General features: G+C 47.4%; 1 protein-coding gene across 1 annotated transcript in view; it reads left to right on the top strand.

Annotated features, from left to right (window-relative positions):
• Positions 1 to 21531, top strand: part of PKNOX2 (PBX/knotted 1 homeobox 2) — a 314173-nt gene that overhangs the window by 266000 nt on the left and 26642 nt on the right. The window contains exons 8-11 of the mRNA XM_083161584.1: positions 3321 to 3842; positions 10184 to 10372; positions 19545 to 19677; positions 21125 to 21222. Coding sequence (XP_083017710.1) covers positions 3321 to 3842; positions 10184 to 10372; positions 19545 to 19677; positions 21125 to 21222 — 942 coding nt within the window. The remainder of the gene's footprint in view (positions 1 to 3320; positions 3843 to 10183; positions 10373 to 19544; positions 19678 to 21124; positions 21223 to 21531) is intronic.

The following is a 21531-nucleotide window of genomic DNA, read 5'->3' as shown; positions in this document are numbered from 1 at the left end:
AGCCATGTCTCCTTTCACTTCTTGGCGCTCTTCTGGTATTCTATCTTTACGCCATTTATTGAATACTTCACACAAACCACTAACCTTCGACGAAGCCATGTCACGCTTTCATTTAGCTCCTCAACATACATTCGCTTTCCTCCAGGCCACTCACTATTTAAGATCCATACTGCCAAAATTAACACCTCAAGACATCACGAACCCTCTTGATTCCGTTATCCGCACTTGTACACATACTATATCTACATTATATGCACGAATACGCCCTGAACTGGATCCTGAATCAGACCTTACGGGTCTCCAAAAATGGGAATCACAAACCACGACCCTGGACCCTGACACCATCTTATCTACGTTCCTCTTAAATTTGAAGCTTATCCCTGCTAGCTCTTATCAAGAAATGTCCTACAAGATTTTCCATAGGGCTTACTTCTCCCCTAAACATCATCATCTGATAGGCACTGCTGATACCTCTGACTGCCCAAAATGTCACTCCCCTGGAGCGGACTTATATCACTGCCTATGGTCCTGCCCTCACATTCAATCTTTCTGGAATACCCTACATAATTTTGCGGCTTCTTCATTGAAATTGTCCTTTCAATGTAGTGACTCCTGGGCCTTATTTGGATATGTCGCAGACCAAACAGCCGTCCCGAAACATGACAAAAAACTTCTTGTACTCTTATCAGCGGTGGGTAGGAAGGCTGTCCTACAACAATGGATACATGACACTGCTCCCTCTTTAGAGATGGCAGCCTCCCGATTATGGCAGCCTCCCGATTACTTTTCCTATTTACCATGGACTGGCTGGAGGCATCTCTTCATAAAGAATCCATGACCTCGGTCCTGTTCCAAGTGTGGGACAAATATATTCAGACCTTGCCCCCCAGGACCAAAGAGGCCATTCAGACCTGCTTTCAGTCCACTTCATGGTACAATCTTCAACTTCTTCAGAATAGAACCCCTATTGCTATCTAATTACTAGACCCATGCTGTATTCCTACTTGCTCTCTCTCTCTTCCATACATCCCCTTCCCTCCCTTCTTCTTTTCTGCTGGAAGGCTGGATCGGTCCATGGATGGGTCGTTGGCCTGGGGTTGAGAGCGGACTGTTGAGGTTGTTGTTCTGAGTTCCTTTTTTTTTAATTTATTTTATTTTTTCATGATTATTTGTTACTATTGATTGTTTTTGGTAACCTCTTCTTCAATGATTGGTGATACCATTGGCTACACATACATAAAGATTCCTACACCAATATTATGCCTAACATTATATCACTACTAATGTTACCATACTATGTTCTTCCTTTGTTCATATATGTTCTGGAAAATTTGAATATGGTGGATTGTTCCTCACTTGGTACTGTTCTACTAGCTTTATTGTATGTAACCATTATGACTTACGAGGATCAATAAAACATATTTTGGAAAAAAGAATAGCGTTCTCCGAGTGCCTTAGATGGGATGATTATCATTTTAAAATCAACACTATAAAATACTGCAATGCTACTAAGCACTTTACATGTATTCCCTCTGCATGTTGTCAAACCTTTTTGGTGGCATTTACGAGTCAGAGAGCAGAACATCTAAATATGCACCACTTCCCCCCTGTCTGACCCTGCTGGTTTTATGCTTTGATTACAGGTGACATGGTCAGAAAACAGCTCTTTGTCCCTCTCTGCGGCCACCTTTTAGGGTTGCTCTTATTAAGCATTCTTTACACCCCCCCTCGTCTGTTCCTCCTCTGTCTCTTTCTTTTCTCCCCTTTTCCCACTACTGCTAAACCTTCTGACTACAGGTGCCCCCTCCTCACAAATCTAATTGGGCCCAAATTCCCCAAACATGCATTTACACTGCCAAGCACCCCTGGAGGAAATCCTGCTCTCTTACTGACTAACACCATATCAAATTAGTTATCTCCTACAGTTCTGCACTTTCACCTGCTAGACCCTCATGTCTCTGGCTTACTCCTAATCCTCCAACAGACATCACCTCTTCCCTTCAGCTCCCACCTCTTCCTCCCTCCTTGCACTTGACTTTTCTACCCACTTCACTTTCAAAAGTGGTTCCGTCCTAACCAGCATCCCGTCCCTGTAGACCCCACTCCCCTCAAGACTGCTGAGCTCATCTTCCCCCATGCCTCTGATGTTGACACAGCACCCTTATGGTTGAAATCTAATTTGCTTTACCACCGCTCCTCTTTATTGACACCTTCCTCCACCTCTTCTTGTTGGTATCCCTGAAAGCTTTGTCCTAGGTCTCCTTCTCTTACCCCTCTATACCTCTTCCCTCTGTGAGCCTATACCTCTTCCCTCTGTGAGCCTATCAGCCGCTTTGACCCCAATATCACAAATTGACCCCATGCCCTGTCCCAAATTTTCAAACTGATGTCATTGTCTTCTGACCCCACCAATGTCTCCTCTGTATCCATTGCTAATACCCCCTTCGCCGGTCATTCTTCAATCTGCTTCTTGCCTTGTCCTACCATTTCTATCTCTGTAATATTTCTTGGGTCAGGCTCTGGAGCTGGTTAAATGAAACCTAATAAAAAATGTAATTTGCTGTCACTATGTGAAAGTGCTTATCATGTACGGATGTGGGCAGTAAAGATTAAACAGCGTAACAGGGGGGTGAAGTGTTAACGCTTTGTCTTCGCAGAGGAAGATTTCCATATTGAGGGTAAAACCGGTCGGTTATGTTTTGCATATGGTTTAGATGGAGTATACATTGCAGTCAGCAGTTTCGCTGTGATTTATTAGGTAAATGCTTATTTCTGGCTTCTAGCAAACCAACGGTAATTTCAAGTTTAGTAGGCAGGCCGGAATACAAATCTCAATGAGTTTGTGTACATTCTCTGGCAACGCTGTTTTACTACCTGCCATACTTCCCTAATCACCGATCCTGCTATCCTCTAAATAACCATAAGGCTGCTATCTCCAAGACGTTTCCTGTGTCATTTGTGAGACCTGGTACCAGGGCCGGATTAAGACTTCAGAGGGCCTGGGGCACTTAGGACAAGGGCACCCAACCAGGATTGAATTAAGCCCCGGTTAGGCATAAGACCCAGATACCCATGGGCAGAGAATGGAAAGCTGGGATAAATTCCACCCTCCTATCTCTCCTCTGGTCAGTATGCTTTGTTGGTGGTTCTTGAAACCTCATATTCCTGTGTCCCGTAAAAAAACTAGTTTGGGTTATTGGTCTGCCTGGAAATGTGCAGGGTGTGAGGAGTGTAAACTTCATTTCAAACTCAAGATAGCAACCTTTCCCTGGTCCAACACCTTTTATCATTTTGGAAAGTAAATATTTCTGCTGGAACAGGAAAAGGCAGGACTCTTCTGCCGGGACAGAAAAAAAAAGGCAAGACTCTTCTGCCGGGACAGAAAAAAAAAGGCAGGACTCTTCTGCCGGGACAGGAAAAAGGCAGGACTCTTCTGCCGGGACAGGAAAAAGGCAGGACTCCTCTGCCGGGACATGAAAAAGGCAGGACTCCTCTGCCGGGAAAGGAAAAAGGCAGGACTCCTCTGCCGGGACAGGAAAAAGGCAGGACTCCTCTGCCGGGACAGGAAACAGGCAGGACTCTTCTGCCGGGACAGGAAACAGGCAGGACTCTTCTGCCGGGACAGGAAAAAGGCAGGACTCTTCTGCCGGGACAGGAAAAAGGCAGGACTCTTCTGCCGGGACAGGAAAAAGGCAGGACTCCTCTGCCGGGACAGGAAAAAGGCAGGACTCTTCCGACAGAACAGAAGGCATGACTCTTCCTCCAGGAAAGAAGGCTATAAATGCGGTGTCACTCCTCCTGGGAATATAGAGAGTGCCCATGGTCCTCTGTCGCAGTGCATGGTATTCTTCCTATCCTGCAGCTTCCATTCAGCATTTTATGGATTAAATATTATATACAGAGACAACATCATATAAACCTATCTGTGGAAACTGTTCTATCTTGCTGTATTTCTATGTCTCCTATGAGAGCTACTGTAGAATCCATGGTCGGACTCTGGTGCTTGGTGACGTTATGTCCAAGGTGTAAAAAATAAACCGTGAATAAGAGGCAGAAAAGTTTGTCGTATACGTGTGAAGATGAGAAGGAATGAAAAGCCAGTTCTATGCTGAGCCGCTGACCTTTTGTTGCACTGCCCATTTACGCTGGGCATCATCACCGAAATATTAACTGACCGGAAATGGCTCTCAGCCCCCAGCCTGCGAAATCCATGTCTTCCACCTTATGTTCTACCTATTTTGCTGCCATGTAAATCCTGAGAAATTGTTCTGGCGTAAAGATGATGAAAAGGCCAGCGACATTAGCCATCATTAGAAGAGAAATCATGTATTCCTCACAGCCGAGATGCACATAATTAGAAAATAGAAAAAGGTCAGATCTTGCCATTATCAACTCAATCAGCCGCAGAGTGCCACGCAGTCAATTAATTCAGCATCTGTGTTTTTTACCATCCTGCGCACGTCCTGCAGTGGCCTGTAACTCTTCGGGGGGACAGATATACTGCTTGGCCAGGCAGCGACATAAATGAGAGCTCAACAAATGATCTGAGCTAATTGAGAGATTTATGTCACCCTGTGACTATGTCGTATAGATAGATCTTTCTGTCCTTTCTCTATTACACAGTATTTCCGCTGGAAATAGAAATGAACAGCACCTCTAGATTTAAAGGGGCATTATGTTTGTAAAATATTTTATGTGTAGGCGTCTTTGTATAACGTAGCGCTGCTGTTACTGTGGATGACTGACCTTTGTACATGAGAGATATAGGGGTGTATGCAATCGGTGGAAATAGCGGCTTTTTTAAAGTCGGATCTGTTTTGTCGGAAACTGGTGCGGACGGTGGAATTCACATCCCTTTTTTTGGTCAATCCGCATCCGATTTTCACCAATCCACGGACTCTCCTACGCTGGACAGCCGGAACATTGAATTCCCACTGCCCAGTTACTGTTGGATTGGCCCGGGATTCTGACTGCTGGGACGTTCCGACAGTCGGAATGCCATATTTAATACCCTCCCAAGGGGTACATTTAGTAAAGCTTGTAAAATGATACGAGGTGATGTTGTCATAGCTACGAATCATATTCTGTCTATCATTTCTCTATTGCAGCCTTAGTAAATGTACCCCTAAAAGTATGATATATAGGACCAGGGGGTGTCTGTTATACCAACCCATCTTCCACATGCCCCATACCCCATGGTCTTGCCTCTATCACTATCTTACAGCCTTTATCTTCTTCTGTCCTTCACACCAGAATTCTGCTCCATCACGTTGAGTCCTCCTGAATATCACCAGTGTCACAGACAGAGTTGTGTGATCACTGTGCGCCTTAAGTGGGGGGGGGTATTGAATGTGAGGGTCACGGCAGTCGAGCTTGCTCGACCACCGTGACCCAGTCCTGCTCTCGGTCAGCTCGACCGAGAACATGCAGGCTGGATTCAATGTCCCGTCTGCCTGGGAGTGAGAAGGGGGTGTGGCTGCTCGTCACTTCCCGGCTGTTCTCGGCAGAATGAGAGCTCGTTCTGCCCAGATACCCTGCTCAATGCTGTTGGGGAAGACAGCATTGAATAGGGCCCGGCGGGCATCTTCCCGACGGGAGATGCTCGCCGGTGATTGAATATCCCCCTAACTCCGATAAGGACCTTTCATCAGCAGAGTGGACCACAGCACCCCTAGTGTTAGTGCATGGGACTACAGGGACTAACATAGGCTGTTATGTCCACAACTGAAGGGGAAGCGGTCATCTATTAGAATGAACTTAGGTCTACAGTCATTAGGTCGACCCCACTAGGTCGACTGGCAGGAAGGTCGACCTGACTTAAGGTCGACATGGGCCAAGGTCGACATGACTTAAGGTCGAATTTGCATAAAGGTCGACACGAGGAAGGTCGACTGGTCATAAGGTCGACATGGGGTTTTTCACTGTTTTTTGAGCCGACATGTGCCGACAGGCGGTATTTCATGCCCTACCATCCACTAGGGCGTGGAGGAGGTTATTAAAGCTGTGGCGAGCGAAGCGAGCCACCGTGCCCGATGCATTGCGAGCGAAGCGAGTGATGCAAGGGTCCGATTCTCATTGCCAACTGTGTCCACATTCGGATAAAAAAACAGTGAAAAACCCATGTCGACCTTATGACCAGTCTACCTTCCTCATGTCGACCTTTATGCAAATTCGACCTTAAGTCATGTCAACCTTGGCCCATGTCGACCTTAAGTCAGGTCGACCTTCCTGCCAGTCGACCTAGTGGGGTCGACCTAATGACTGTAGACCTAAGTTCATTCTAATAGATGACCGCTTCCCCTTCAGTTGTGGACATAACAGCCTATGTTAGTCCCTGTAGTCCCATGCACTAACACTAGGGGTGCTGTGGTCCACTCTGCTGATGAAAGGTCCTTATCGGAGTCACATTACGCAGGGGACTCCATATTGTCGTCATCTTCTCTGGGCGCGTTTATTTAGATTAACCCTTTAAATACCAACATCTCTGTGAGAGATGTGCAAAATATCCACTAAAATGCCGGCGCCGCTCACATTTGTTATATAAATTATAAGGTAATGTGTGAAAAGAGTAGGGATAGATCCTCAACCAGCGCTAATATAATAAATACAAAACACTTCCCTTATCAGGGTTATCCTTGAATAATTTTTCACCCTTGATAGTCACAGGGGCGTCTCCACATCAGATGAGAATATATGTGAAAATACAAGTATAGAAAAATATCATCGCATAAAACTGTATTTAATTTTCACAATTGTTTAAAACATGGGAATACAATATTTCAAAAAAAGGGGGGGGTTCTTTCACAACATCTGGATTAAGCACTTTGTATGCTTAATCCAGATGTTGTGAAAGAACCCCCCCCTTTTTTTGAAATATTGTATTCCCATGTTTTAAACAATTGTGAAAATTAAATACAGTTTTATGCGATGATATTTTTCTATACTTGTATTTTCACATATATTCTCATCTGATGTGGAGACGCCCCTGTGACTATCAAGGGTGAAAAATTATTCAAGGATAACCCTGATAAGGGAAGTGTTTTGTATTTATTATATTAGCGCTGGTTGAGGATCTATCCCTACTCTTTTCACACATTATGGTCTTTTTTGGGTAAAGAAGAAATACCCGTGAGATAGAACCATCCCAGCAGCTTTTGTGCGCACTGTGGTGTATACCGATTGTGTTACATTTAAATTATAAGGTAACATTACAGGTCATTATGATGAATAAAAAGGTTTGCTTAGAAATTTGCACACCTATTTTAATAAATTAGCTTGGCACTCAAAGGGTTAAAAAGAAAAATCTGCAACCCTTTATTTATTGCTTTACTGCAAAAATGAAATCTCCTTCATTGCACATTGGGTGACTGCAGATAGATGTATGGGTGCTGGGTATAGAGGGGACTGTAATATCAGGAGTTTATAGGACCAGAACATCATAATCTGTCGTCTTCCTCTGTGTTACACATAGGCCCTTATTCTGATTGAGTCAGGCGGCTGCGTGTGCGGACGGCCGGCCGATGTTTTGTGTTTGCGCATGTGCAGAGGCGTTTCTGCGCATGTGCGAACGCCTCGCACATCTGAACACGGAGTGAGATCAGTGCAGAAAGCAATCGTACGGAACCATCCGATCAGGGGGTGGAGAGGGGCGTGAAGGGCTGTTTAGGGTCATTACCATATGCGTACGCCCCGTGATTTATGGGTGTTCCCATGAAAACGCTGGGCGTACGTATGGTAATGCGGCCGTGACGCACGTGTGGGGGCTGACAGATGACATAGCCGGATGCCAGCCGCCCGCCCATATCCCTGCTTTCATACGGAGAAATGTCCGGGTGGTCTGGAGCACTCAGAGCTGTCTGACCGATCGGTCCATTATTCCATGGTCGGCGACCATCGGAGGATGGGGGAGGTTCCCTCAGGCCAGCGAGAGGGTGTTCACATGAAACATTAGCTCGCGGTCCATTCGCTTGGCGTCTTACCGCATTCATACGGTGTGAGCGATCTGTACGGTAGGCGGGGCTAAGAACACTCTGTGTCCGTCCGAAATACAATTCAACCAGAATAAGGGCCATTGCGTGAGCCATAGGATACAGCTGCCTGGTCACTTGTCCCAAGTAGTTCCGCTCCAATGAGCAATGCTGGTCACCTGTCCTAATATATCACACCACAGTCACCAGTGTCCATGCAACCAGCTTACCAGGGGCCATAAGTACCCAGCGGAAGTACACATTCATATCCCTAACTACTGCCACTACTGGCAATGGCTGGTTCCTGCTGTCCATTGCTGTAACTATGGTGGATGGTATGTTGTGATTCTCTTTGTGATTCTCTTTAGAACTAATTATTTTCTATAAATAAGTTTTGTGTTCCTATAGTTGGACCCTGTGACTTGGCAGTTACTTTGTACATACTGTATTTATACCCTCATTCCTTGTAATAATTTTTTTCCAGACATGAACTTATTGTTGGTGTGCAATCTGTGTGACCACACAATGACTAGTACTAGGGGCATCCCGGGGTAGACCGGACTGTGCAGGGCTCTTGTAGAGATGCTACTGGCGTATATATGTCATGGTTCATCCATGGAAAACGTTTCCAGTGTCCCCATACCACACAATGACTAGTAATAGGGCATCCCGGGGGAGACAGGACTGTGCAGGGCTCTTGTAGAGATGCTACTGGCGTATATATGTCATGGTTCATCCATGGAAAACGTTTCCAGTGTCCCCATACCACACAATGACTAGTACTAGGGGAATCCCGGCGGACACCGGACTGTGCAGGGCTCTTGTAGAGACACTACTGCCATATATATGTCATGGTTCAAACATGGAAAACGTTTTCAGTTTCCCCATACCACACAATGACTAGTAATAGGGCATCCAGGGGGAGACAGGACTGTGCAGGGCTCTTGTAGAAACGATACTGGCGTATATATGTCATGGTTCATCCATGGAAAACGTTTCCAGTGTCCCCATACCACACAATGACTAGTACGAGGGCATCCCGGGGGACACCGGGCTGCGCAGTGCTCTTGTAGAAACGATACTGGCGTATATATGTCATGGTTCATACATGGAAAACGTTTCCAGTGTCCCCATACCACACAATGACTAGTACGAGGGGCATCCCGGGGGACACCGGACTGTGCAGGGCTCTTGTAGAGACACTACTGCCATATATATGTCATGGTTCATACATGGAAAACGTTTCCAGTGTCCCCATACCACACAATGACTAGTACTAGGGTCATCCCGGGGGACACCGGACTGTGCAGGGCTCTTGTAGAAACGATACTGGCGTATATATGTCATGGTTCATCCATGGAAAACGTTTCCAGTGTCCCCATACCACACAATGACTAGTACTAGGGTCATCCCGGGGGACACCGGACTGTGCAGGGCTCTTGTAGAAACGATACTGGCGTATATATGTCATGGTTCATACATGGAAAACGTTTCCAGTGTCCCCATACCACACAATGACTAGTAATAGGGCATCCTGGGGGAGACAGGACTGTGCAGGGCTCTTGTAGAGACGATACTGGCGTATATATGTCATGGTTCATACATGGAAAACGTTTCCAGTGTCCCCATACCACACAATGACTAGTAATAGGGCATCCCGGGGGAGACAGGACTGTGCAGGGCTCTTGTAGAGACGATACTGGCGTATATATGTCATGGTTCATACATGGAAAACGTTTCCAGTGTCCCCATACCACACAATGACTAGTAATAGGGCATCCTGGGGGAGACCGGACTGTGCAGGGCTCTTGTAGAGACGATACTGGCGTATATGTCATGGGGACACTGGAAACGTTTCCCATGTATGAACCATACCACACTTGCTGCAATACTCCATCCTGTGAAGCCGTGTCGTGGGTTTGTTTCCTTAATGCTTCCTAATAGATTCATTGCATTTGCTGCAGCTGAATACCGGTACATTGGGGAAGCCCAGCTGCGTGAATGACATCTTAATGTCACATTCATTCGCTTTTGCTGTGCGCTTCCACCGGACTTTCTGGACTACCCCTAATGAAACGCTGGTGGGTGTGAGGAATAACAAGTTCTGGGCAGTGGTCTCTCAGTGTAACTACTAGGCACTCACACTTTGTATGATCTGACATATAAGTATTTAGGTAAAGTGCTAGTTTGTATCACAGAATTTCTTTCTCTTTCAGATGGTGAAAGCGATTCAGGTTCTCAGGATCCATCTGCTAGAACTGGAGAAGGTCAATGAGTTGTGCAAGGATTTTTGCAACCGATATATCACCTGCCTGAAAACCAAAATGCACAGTGATAACCTGCTCAGGAACGACTTGGGAGGACCCTATTCCCCAAACCAGCCCTCCAACAGCCTCCATACACAGGTCAGATACTGTACCATGGATGCAAACTCTGTATGTTTATTTCCCGCTGGGATCCGTCCTGTACAGTAACTGGAGGGGACGGTGCAGAGGTTGGGACGATGCCTGATGTATCCACTTATACATTTGCTTTTATATTGTAAGAAGATAAAGTTACAAACTAAGCATCACCTTTTTGTACACCGTTACCTGTGGAACAGAGACACGGTGTACAGTATATTGTATTCAGCAATGGTGCGGACTGATGACAATATAAAAATATCCTAAGTTCTGCGCAGCATTTATCATTATGTGTAAGCTTCACTACATCAAGCCATCTCTCATCCTAACCTTCTGTTTCTGCTCACTTCTACCCCGTCTGTCACCCCTGTCTGCCTGCCCCTCCCCAATACAAGCAGGGCCCTCTCTCCTCATGGGCTTTTTTTTGTTGATAGTGGGAAAACACTAGACAATATTTTTGTAAAGTTATGGACAATAATTTTGCTATTGTTGATGATATTGCCTAATATCAGCCAGCTCCCATGCATCATTAACGACCCCCTTCCCCTGTTGCCTGTACATGCAGCTCAATCTGGACAACACCTGCATGTAGGGGGGGGAGCGCTCACTGAACGATATGGTTACAATGTGTATGCACTATATTGTGACTCCCATGGCTCTGCTGACATCATTAATAATATTGGGAATCCTCTAGTCTGCACCCACCAAAATGTACCCAAGAAGGAATGTGTGTGCGGGTAGATTATATTATATGATAGATTTGGAGGTATCACATATTATGGGGGGCCTCACAGGCACGGCGAATACATGGGAGCCCTACATTTATACACTACTGAGTGAGAACAATTGGATCATCTCTGACCGACCGTCCATCACCCAGCTCTGACACTTCCAGCAGCTCCTGTGTATATACTGCATGTGCTGGCGGCATGACAAGCTGCGGAAGTATCAGGAACATTTGATGCACACAATATATCCATTAGAAGCAATTTTCTGTCATTGTCACCTTTCTTCAGCGATCGCCTCAACAAAAATACAAACAAATAATGGCTCAAAAAATCTAATTTAGACATCCTGGAATAACAAAACCACTGAATCACTGATTGTAAAAGTGGGTAGAAAGCGTTCTTCCCTTGTTTGCTAATATCCTCTGGAAATAGCCTTCTCATCCCTTCTCTGCTTATTGCGCTTTCCCTTATGAGCGAAATTAGCAAGAAACTTGCATAAAGGACGACAATAATTGCTCAACGAGCATCTCGTTTGTAATTTATTAGCTTCTATTATTGCGGGTTGTTATGGCAACAGCTTGCATCCACGGCGACAAGAGAGATGTTAGATAGGAGGCGACGAGGCTGCGAGCTCGGGAAGACTGAGATGCACATTTTTATCAGTAATTCTGCTGGAAATAGTCAGTGAGAAGTTAATGAGATGTAAATCTGTCCTGTGGCTGTTGTGAATATATAGATAGATTTTTTTTATTATTATATGTATTTATATATATATATTTTTTTTTTACTGTCGATCTAATTAGAATGCATTGGTCAGGGGACATAATGAGGCTTTCACTTTTCCCAAACATCCCAGAACAGGACAGAAAATAAATATATATAATTCCGGATAATGAGTAAGTCTGCTCCTCGCACTTCCCCCGTGTGGAAGCAATTGGCTGACCGCAATATTGATCACTAACAGATTGTGCAAATTAAAAACATAAAATATAATTTATTGAGCGACCGCAAAGAAATATCAGATTATGGGGGGTATCCCGCTATATCATGATCACCCCACTTCCCATTTCTTGCATCTCTTCACCACATGTGTTTGTCAGACCCACAAACATCCGCTTTAATCGCATAATGTGTCAGCACCTGCGCTGTGAGAGCTGGGAGAGGCCTGCGCTGTGAGAGCTGGGGGAGGCCTGCGCTGTGAGAGCTGGGGGAGGCCTGCGCTGTGAGAGCTGGGGGAGGCCTGCGCTGTGAGAGCTGGGGGAGGCCTGCGCTGTGAGAGCTGGGGGAGGCCTGCGCTGTGAGAGCTGGGGGAGGCCTGCGCTGTGAGAGCTGGGGGAGGCCTGCGCTGTGAGAGCTGGGGGAGGCCTGCGCTGTGAGAGCTGGGGGAGGCCTGCGCTGTGAGAGCTGGGGGAGGCCTGCGCTGTGAGAGCTGGGGGAGGCCTGCGCTGTGAGAGCTGGGGGAGGCCTGCGCTGTGAGAGCTGGGGGAGGCCTGCGCTGTGAGAGCTGGGGGAGGCCTGCGCTGTGAGAGCTGGGGGAGGCCTGCGCTGTGAGAGCTGGGGGAGGCCTGCCCTGTGAGAGCTGGGGGAGGCCTGCCCTGTGAGAGCTGGGGGAGGCCTGCCCTGTGAGAGCTGGGGGAGGCCTGCGCTGTGAGAGCTGGGGGAGGCCCCACTTCTCTCCTTACAGCTCTCACTGGCTGCCTGTGACAGAGATGACAGAGACTGGATGGGAGGGGAGAGTAGAGCTTGTCGGTGTCTGGAGTCGGTGACCTCCCCAAGGTCGGGGTGTCGGGTAGAGGCAGACATATCAGATAAAGAGTCTGCGTTACTGGGTGATGCAGGTATCATCCTATAGCTGCTGTCACTCCTCTCCTGAAGAGTGGATGTTGCCCATAGCAACCAATTATATTATCTTCTTGAAGGATCTAAATAAATGGGATGTTGCCCATAGCAATGAGATTTTATTTCTCAATATTTACAACTTTCTAGAAGATAATATATAGAATATGATTGGTTGCTATGGGCAACATCCCATCTTCAATAGAACTCCCATCTCAGTAAACTTACTCTGGAATGGCACCAGAACTACCTCTGTATGTTAGTCTTGCCACAAGATATGCCATCCAATGGTCACCACCCCTCGGGGCTCCATCATGCCTGGCGGCAGCAGCAGCGACTACTGCGGTTTGTGAGTGAGGGTGTAGCCATAACACCCCGTGTCACATGGCGCTGAACCACCAATCAAGGGCAAGCGATTCCGATCTGTACAGTAGGATTGCCGCTAATGGTTTTTATTGGTTACACTGCTCCCAGAATTCCCAGAAGCCAGTGCAACGCTTTCCATAGCCAGTCTGTGTGCGTCTCCTGAACTCCTATCCCCTGTTGTTTGGGTTTTCTTCAGATCCATGCTATTATTCCGTTCTCCATTTATCCGGTCCAGTCCGTCTGGAAAATGTCTGTTTCCGAGTAGTCTGCAATTCTCCAGTTTATCAGTATTCTGGCCCAGCCCGTCTGGTAATATCTCAGTTTTGAGAGCTTACCAGCTTACAGTTGGGGCTGCAACTTGCACATCGGGGTCCCTGGCGAACACCACAAATGTCCCTGTTCTGGATCACCTCTGCGTCCCTGTTCTGGATCACCTCTGCGTCCCTGTTCTGGATCACCTCTGCGTCCCCTGTTCTGGATCACCTCTGCGTCCCCTGTTCTGGATCACCTCTGCGTCCCCTGTTCTGGATCACCTCTGCGTCCCTGTTCTGGATCACCTCTGCGTCCCTGTTCTGGATCACCTCTGCTTCGCCTTTTTTTGATCACCTCTGCGTCCCTGTTCTGGATCACCTCTGCGTCCCCTGTTCTGGATCACCTCTGCGTCCCCTGTTCTGGATCACCTCTGCGTCCCCTGTTCTGGATCACCTCTGCGTCCCTGTTCTGGATCACCTCTGCGTCCCCTGTTCTGGATCACCTCTGCGTCCCCTGTTCTGGATCACCTCTGCGTCCCCTGTTCTGGATCACCTCTGCGTCCCTGTTCTGGATCACCTCTGCGTCCCTGTTCTGGATCACCTCTGCGTCCCTGTTCTGGATCACCTCTGCGTCCCTGTTCTGGATCACCTCTGCGTCCCCTGTTCTGGATCACCTCTGCGTCCCCTGTTCTGGATCACCTCTGCGTCCCCTGTTCTGGATCACCTCTGCGTCCCTGTTCTGGATCACCTCTGCGTCCCTGTTCTGGATCACCTCTGCGTCCCTGTTCTGGATCACCTCTGCGTCCCTGTTCTGGATCACCTCTGCGTCCCCTGTTCTGGATCACCTCGCAAGGGCAAACGCAGGATTTTCAGAGGGGGGTTTCCAGAGGGGTGGAGCAAAGCCGGGTCAGTTAAAGTATTCTAGATAGACCAAATGTATATAAATAATAATAAATATATATAGTGGAGTGGGCTTATTATTCATAATTTTCTGGTGGGAGGACAGCTTGCTTGACTGCAGATATCTCCAGTTCCCAGAAATAGATTTCTTAGATTTTAATGGAATTAAAAACTAGAGAATCCCACCTACCAAATGGTATTGGGGACTAGGGGATCAGAGTTCAGGAGGCAGAGCAATCTGCCCACGAGTATATAATACTATATACCAGGTGTGTGGAGCTGGAGCAGTAACCAGCTGCTGGAAGGCTGATATCTCTGGTTCTGGGAACAGTAGAGACAAGCTGCTAGTGTCCATCAAAGGGGGAGAGTCCCAGCTTTTGGAAGAAAAACTCTAAGGGCGGTATTCAATGTGAATACCTGCGAGGTGCAGCGAATCCTTTTTAGGATTCGCTGCACATTCGCCACGTTCCGGAGCCAGCGGGCTCCGGTATTCAACGTGTCAGGGGCTCGCTGCCCCTGACAGGCGAATATGAGCTCCTGCGGCGAATGCCGCAGGGAGCCTGAGGAGGGTGCCAGGCAGAGAGATGGAAGTCTCTCTGCCTGCCCCAGAACGTTTGTGGGGGGCAGGTGGGCTCCCCGGGTGCCAGGCAGCACAGGCTGCCCCCCGGGGGTGCCAGCAGGGGAGTGTATATTCACTATACCCGATCGTAACATCGGGTGCAGTGAATATATGAATATGTAATGAGCGGCTCGGCTCCGGCGCCCCCTGCTGGCTGCTGTGTAAAAAAAAAAAAAAAATATATATATATATTTTTTTTAAATTAAATATATATTCATGTGCTTACAGCACATGAATAAAAGTAGCATGCCCCTCCTCAGAATAAAATTCCTGATTTTTTGACACCAAATGTAAAAAACAAAACACTTTATTTTAAAAGTTCACATTCCACTTCTCCATAAAAAGATAGCAATTCCTACTCGGTGAATCATGGCGAAAAAAACCTTCAAATGTATTCGCCATGTGGTCATTGAATATGGTGATTCACCGTTTTAGTCAGAAATTCGCCAAACAGCACAAATTCGCCATAAAAACATGGCGAATCAGGCTCATTGAATACCGCCCAATGTCAGACAAAACCTGAAATATGTGACTGGTAAGAGCAATTAACAGGCTTGGATGGGGACCACTGCTTTGAAGTCAGATATCTCCGGTTCCCAAGGGCCGATTTTTAAAATTCTTGTACCCATGGAAAGAGGGGACCTTCAGCTTTCAAAATTGGTCCCTTAGACTCCTGGGGGGTGGGGTTCTGGGTACTCAGAAACCCCCCCTGCGTGCGCTACTGCCTCTGCATTCCTGTTTCCTACAGTCCAATGCACAAGCAGTACATCAGACCCACATTATTCCAGCCTCCTAAAATAACCTCTGTTAGGCCTCAAGGACCTTCGTTGGATCCTCGTAACCCCAGGTTCATGACACCAATATAGTCTTGTACATTGACTTGGTACAATTACTTGAGCTTGGCTGCTCACAGTTCTTTGGCCATCGGATCTGTAGTTTTGGCACCAGATATAACACTGTCCCTGATTTTTCTTGGCGAGACACATTCCCAATATGACTCTAGACTTCAGTATTGGTGCCAGATGTGGCTGTACACCCCCTGGTGTAGTAAGCAAGGATACAAGTACTCTCCATGCTCCCGATTTTATTCAGCAATAGGATACCTTTCATTGGTCCAAAATAAATGACTATCCATTGCTAGATTGTTTTGAATGTTTCAATCTCTGTGTCAATTAAAGCGATTGAATGCATCACAAATCAACACCTTCGTCCTTTCCGATATATAAAAATGCGTGTAAGTGATCAACTCCTGTGCAGTATCATTAAGAGTTAATGTAATTACGTCCTAAGTATCAGGGCTTGTGCTGTGTTACAGATGGTGATAACTGATAGAATTTGGTGACCGGGAGCCACCAGTGATGTGAAGCATAGAACTGGCCAGTGCTAGCTAGCCCTATGTTATTCCGGACACCTGCCCTGCTAGCACTGTATGAGTAGGGAGTCCCCGGATGGGCAGATTCTTTGTGAAATCATCAGGTTTCTCTGCCAGACACAAAGTTAATCAGCTGGTTGTACAGTCTCAGTGCAGCATACTGGCAGTTCATATGTGTAATTAATCGTGAAGACCTTGTCACTGGGAGAAGCTTTGATCTGGGAAAATGCTACTGACAGAAGTGGAGTGTAATGTAACTACTTAATGTGGGAACCTTCTATTATATCACTATGAAGTGAGTCTGTAATGACGGTATGTGTCTGTTACCACTACAGAGATACTGGTTACCCCATTATATGGATCACTGTGAGCATTCCTGTGCGATTGCCCTAGTACTGTGACCTCACAGATAATGTCCTGTGCACTGTATATATACAGTAATGAGCTAATAACATTCCTGTGCTATTGGCTTGTGCTGTGACCTCACAGATAATGCTGCTGTGCACCGTATATATACACTAACGGGCTAAACGCATTCCTGTGCCATTGTGCTAGGGCTGTGACCTCACATATAACTCTGCTGTGCACCGTATATATACAGTAATGGGCTAAACGCATTCCTGTGCCATTGCCCTAGTGCTGTGACCTCACAGATAATGTCCTGTGCACCATATATATACAGTAATGGGCTAAATGCATTCCTGTGCCATTGCCCTAGTGCTGTGACCTCACAGATAAATATACTGTGCACTGTATATATACAGTAATGGGCTAATAGCATTCCTGTGCCATTGTGCTAGTGCTGTGACCTCACAGATAATGTCCTGTGCACCATATATATACAGTAATGGGCTAATAGCATACCTGTGCCATTGCCCTAGTGCTGTGACCTCACAGATAATGTCCTGTGCACCATATATATACAGTAATGGGCTAATAGCATACCTGTGCCATTGCCCTGGTGCTGTGACCTCACATATAATTCTGCTGTGCACAGTATATATACAGTAATGGGCTAATAGCATTCCTGTGCCATTGCCCTAGTGCTGTGACCTCACATATAATTCTGCTGTGCACCATATATATACAGTAATGGGCTAAATGCATTCCTGTGCCATTGCCCTAGTGCTGTGACCTCACAGATAATGTCCTGTGCACCGTATATATACAGTAATGGGCTAATAGCATTCCTGTGCCATTGTGCTAGTGCTGTGACCTCACATATAATGCTGCTGTGCACTATATATATATATAAAGTATTTGGCTAATGGGATACTAACACCTTACCAGTTAGATTCTTAGGTGTAAATTTACCAAAGCTTCTAAAAAATGAAGAGCTGATCAGGCAACCAATCAGATTCTGTCTATCTAATAACACTTATTTTCTTGGTGTCCTCCCTACCAATAGCTCTGCCGACATCAGAGGTGCCAGGAGGCTGCACACCTAGCCGGCCCAGTGTCTACCTGTGTAGTGTCATCGTGCCAACATCAGAGGTGCCAGTAGGCTGCACGCCTAGCCGGCTCAGTGTCTACCTGTGTAGTGTTATCGTGCCGACATCAGAGGTGCCAGTAGGCTGCACTCCTAGCCGGCCCAGTGTGTACATGTGTAGTGTCATTGTGCCGACATCAGAGGTGCCAGTAGGCTGCCGGCTCAGTGTGTACCTGTGTACTGTCATTGTGCCGACATCAGAGGTGCCAGTAGGCTGCACGCCTAGCCAGCCCAGTGTGTACATGTGTAGTGTCATCGTGCCGACATCAGAGGTGCCAGTAGGCTGCACTCCTAGCCGGCCCAGTGTGTACCTGTGTAGTGTCATCGTGCCGACATCAGAGGTGCCAGTAGGCTGCACGCCTAGCCGGCTCAGTGTCTACCTGTGTAGTGTTATCGTGCCGACATCAGAGGTGCCAGTAGGCTGCACTCCTAGCCGGCCCAGTGTGTACATGTGTAGTGTCATTGTGCCGACATCAGAGGTGCCAGTAGGCTGCACTCCTAGCCGGCCCAGTGTGTACATGTGTAGTGTCATTGTGCCGACATCAGAGGTGCCAGTAGGCTGCACTCCTAGCCGGCCCAGTGTGTACATGTGTAGTGTCATTGTGCCGACATCAGAGGTGCCAGTAGGCTGCACTCCTAGCCGGCCCAGTGTGTACATGTGTACTGTCATTGTGCCGACATCAGAGGTGCCAGTAGGCTGCACGCCTAGCCAGCCCAGTGTGTACATGTGTAGTGTCATCGTGCCGACATCAGAGGTGCCAGTAGGCTGCACTCCTAGCCGGCCCAGTGTGTACCTGTGTAGTGTCATCGTGCCGACATCAGAGGTGCCAGTAGGCTGCACTCCTAGCCGGCCCAGTGTGTACCTGTGTAGTGTCATCGTGCCGACATCAGAGGTGCCAGTAGGCTGCACTCCTAGCCGGCCCAGTGTGTACCTGTGTAGTGTCATTGTGCCGACATCAGAGGTGCCAGTAGGCCGCACACCTAGCCGGCTCAGTGTGTACCTGTGTAGTGTCATCGTGCCGACATCAGAGGTGCCAGTAGGCTGCACTCCTAGCCGGCCCAGTGTGTACCTGTGTAGTGTCATTGTGCCGACATCAGAGGTGCCAGTAGGCTGCACTCCTAGCCGGCCCAGTGTGTACATGTGTACTGTCATTGTGCCGACATCAGAGGTGCCAGTAGGCTGCACTCCTAGCCGGCCCAGTGTGTACCTGTGTAGTGTCATTGTGCCGACATCAGAGGTGCCAGTAGGCTGCACTCCTAGCCGGCCCAGTGTGTACATGTGTACTGTCATTGTGCCGACATCAGAGGTGCCAGTAGGCTGCACGCCTAGCCGGCCCAGTGTGTACATGTGTACTGTCATTGTGCCGACATCAGAGGTGCCAGTAGGCTGCACGCCTAGCCGGCCCAGTGTGTACATGTGTAGTGTCATTGTGCCGACATCAGAGGTGCCAGTAGGCTGCACTCCTAGCCGGCCCAGTGTGTACATGTGTAGTGTCATTGTGCCGACATCAGAGGTGCCAGTAGGCTGCACTCCTAGCCGGCCCAGTGTGTACCTATCACTATTGTGGGGTAACTTTGGACCGTTAGAAATCTGTCCCTTGTTTGTCATTTTAGGATCTGTTGCAGAGTTCTCCCAACTCAATGACTGGTTTATCCAATAACCCGCAAGGAATCGTTGTGCCGTCCTCAGCTTTGCAGCAGAACAGTCTCGCCATGACCACAGTCAACTCATCGCAGGTTGTGTCAGGTGGGAAATGTAAATGTGGAATGACATATTGTACTGGTGGGAATATACATGTGGCCGAGTCTTGTACTATCTATCACTGCAATGTCTGACCTACAGCAGTCTACAATAACAGACTCTGGGGTAGATTTATTAAGCTCGGTTATAAGTGATAAAGTGTCTGGTTTTTACCACCGGCCAATCAGCTCCTAACTGTGAAGTTACAGGCTTGGTTTGAAAAATGACAGGTAGGAGCTGATACAAAGCAGACACTTTATCACTTCACTGAGCTTAATAAATCTACCCCACAATAAATATATAGGGGCCTATACATATGGATCAGTGGGCGCTGTCATTGGCAGTACCTGAGGGTCTATATGGGACGTATCCATGGGCACTGTTAGTGCAGCACTCAGGGTGGTCTGTGGGCTCCTGAATATGGCAGAATCTTTGGGCTCAGGTGTGTGTGTGTGTGTGTGTGTGTGGGGGGGGGGCTCTGGACTCTGGGGGGACAGCATATGAGGGATCAGTGTGGGCTCCAAGTGCAGCCATAGGGTGACACTGCTGTCAACTGGGCAGTGACGCCTGGGGCCCCGGGTGATGGTTCCTGGGGGCCCCTAGAAACAGTCAGAGATTATCTGTGTTGGCACCTGTCTTCTCCGCTCAGTGCTACCTCTATTTACTGCTGTTGTGACTCATGTGAGTGATAGTAAGATCTCACAATGTGGATGCATTATTCATGAACACGAGATCTGGATCCCTCAGGGAGCATTTAACCCCTTGGAGCCCACTCGTTCCTTACATATTGGCTGCATTTAAAAACATAACATCTTCCACGCAAGCAAATGGGATCGGTGTGAACCAGCTGTGCTTTTAGTGATACTGTGTTTGCTAATTCTGCAGAGGAAATGACTACGTGATTATGTGTCATGTGAAGTAAATGCAGCACATGTCCCTGGGGTACAGCGCTGTCCCACATCTTCTACCTGTCTGATCTCCCTTCCATCAGTATGGATTGCTGGTGTCACTCGGCCTTCCCACACAGAGCAGCTGAAGATCAATGTCAGAGACTGCACTATGATTATTATGGAAGGGATGAATCTGCGGGCAGCGTACGACGAGTCCTGTCATTGGTCCGGAGCATTTTCCTATTTGTATAGCTATAGACATCATTGTGCAGTCCTCTGACCCGATGTTGGGTGATGTACCTGCTTATCCGTACATTCCATTATACTTTGGTGGCCTTGGATCTGTAATCACTAGCAGGGGTGCCAAGTGTGGGGGGGTCAGCGGGTACTAATTCCCCAGGCCTCTTGGTGGGCTTGCTTGGAATCCAGTATGATTTCTATAATGCTGATGATCTGTGCGGTGCTTCGTGTTTCTAATGATTGCCCTTGTGATCTGTTTATGTGACGTAATAGTTACTTTTGTTTACCTCCCTTGATATCTCTCCTTCTCTTGTGTTTTGTAGGTGGTGCACTTTACCAGCCTGTTGCCATGGTAACATCCCAGGGACAAGTAGTAACTCAAGCAATCCCACAGGGGGCACTACAGATACAGAACGCACAGGTGAGATTAAAGTTGTGAATTTGTTTTTACCACTGACAGATATAATTATGTTCTTGGCATTAGTGTATAGTTTTCTGGTATTACGTCACTGGTAGACTATATAGATTCTCACGTAAAATGTACGATGGCTCCAACCTCTGACTTCCCAGTAACAGTATCCGACCTTAGAATGCTGATGGGGAACAAAATGTCTGTCAAGAGTGGGTAGGGTTCCATGGGGCAAACGTGTTAAGCCTGGAGAAGTGATAAAGTGGAAGGTGATAACGCAGCAGCCAATCAGATCCTGTCATTTTTCAAACCCAGCCTGTA

The sequence above is a fragment of the Crinia signifera genome, chromosome 19 (assembly GCF_055691185.1).
Source record: "Crinia signifera chromosome 19, ASM5569118v1, whole genome shotgun sequence".
Taxonomy (NCBI): Eukaryota; Metazoa; Chordata; class Amphibia; order Anura; family Myobatrachidae; genus Crinia; species Crinia signifera.
This window is presented reverse-complemented; position numbering and strand designations above follow the sequence as displayed.